This window comes from Echinops telfairi, unplaced genomic scaffold, assembly GCF_000313985.2.
Source record: "Echinops telfairi isolate 266 unplaced genomic scaffold, ASM31398v2 ScPeMD7_5;HRSCAF=22, whole genome shotgun sequence".
NCBI classification, from domain to species: domain Eukaryota; kingdom Metazoa; phylum Chordata; class Mammalia; order Afrosoricida; family Tenrecidae; genus Echinops; species Echinops telfairi.
The window spans coordinates 29,402,425-29,403,600 of record NW_022103901.1 but is presented as its reverse complement, the minus strand read 5'-3'; the positions used below and the strand labels follow the sequence as shown (position 1 = coordinate 29,403,600).

Sequence of the window (1,176 nt, the reverse complement as noted above, 5' to 3'; positions counted from 1 at the left end):
CGTGGAGCTGGCGGTGCCCGATGGACTGCAGGGCGGCTGCGCGCGTGCCTCGGTCATGTCCAGCATTGGGGCTGCCGCTCCTCGTCCCGAGGTCTCCGCGGGGGCCGATCTGCGAGCCAACCACCGTGCCCGCTGCGCCGCTGCTCAGCTGCAGCCGCCGGGGCTCAGAAAGCTCAACAAGTTTCTTTAAGCAGCGGCCACTGGGCCCCGCCCCCCACCCGGGTCCCCATTGGCCCTCGAGCGCCCCGCCCTCTGGGGCGGAGCCTGGCCCCGCGCCCCGCTACCCTTCAAGAAGGCGCCGCGGTCCCTGGCCCGCCCGGCGCGCCCCACGTGGCCCTGCCACTCGCCCTGCGCGCCCCGCTGTGGGGACAAGCTGGGGTCCGGGGATCCCCCTAGGAGAGCTGGGAAGAGAGGACCCAAGGGCAGGCGCCTCGGTGTCCCGAGTCCTCCGAGGCTCCCCGCGGACGGTCTCGACTCCCGTGCTCCCAACTCGGGGTCCCGCGGGGCAGTAGGACCACAGGGACCTTTGACCCCTCGTTCGTCCCGATCCCCAACGTCTGGCCCTCAGCTGGAGGCTTCAGGGACAGCCCTGCCAGCCTCCGACCCAGGAATGGCCGGCCGCACATGGCCGAAGCGAGTTGCGTCCGCCACCAGGCGCGACGTTCAGCGGCCACCCAACGCGCGGAGTCTGCAGGAGGTGACCCAGGCCTCCGCCCCCGCCGGGAGCGAGCGTGGAAAGGGCGGGCGGGAGCGCAGGGCGAGGCCGGGCTGACCCCAGCTGCCGGGTCTCCTGGGCCGCCGGGCGGATGGCGTGGCCGGACGCGGGGGCCCTGGACCTTCCGGGTGTGACCCGGGGTGTGGGGCGCCGAGACTGCGCGGCCTTGGGTGGTCGGTGGAGGCCTCCCCAGGCCTCTGCGTCCTGTGACCGGGGAGAGAAAGGGGTGAGAACGACCGGAGAGGAGGGGCGAGCGTGGGGGCGGCGGGGTCGGAGAAGGGACATTTCCCTGGAGGCGAGCGCAGCGCTGCTGCTCCGAGCGCAGCCGAGGCCGCCCCCGCGACTTGGCCTCGGGCCCAGCAGTCCTCGAGGGCGCCTCGGGTTCTTCCAGCAAACGCGCGGGGAGGCCACGGACCGGCAGCCCCGAGAGCCGCGCCAGCTCCCCTTTTTCTCCTGCCCCC

At 73.8% G+C, this 1,176-nt stretch overlaps 1 protein-coding gene across 1 annotated transcript in view; it reads right to left on the bottom strand.

Annotated features, from left to right (window-relative positions):
• Positions 1 to 1,176, bottom strand: part of SOX8 (SRY-box transcription factor 8) — a 6,219-nt gene that overhangs the window by 4,869 nt on the left and 174 nt on the right. Inside the window, exons 2-4 of the mRNA XM_045286021.1 lie at positions 1,017 to 1,168; positions 625 to 919; positions 219 to 401 (exon numbers count right to left, since the gene is read on the bottom strand). Coding sequence (XP_045141956.1) covers positions 219 to 401; positions 625 to 919; positions 1,017 to 1,168 — 630 coding nt within the window. The remainder of the gene's footprint in view (positions 1 to 218; positions 402 to 624; positions 920 to 1,016; positions 1,169 to 1,176) is intronic.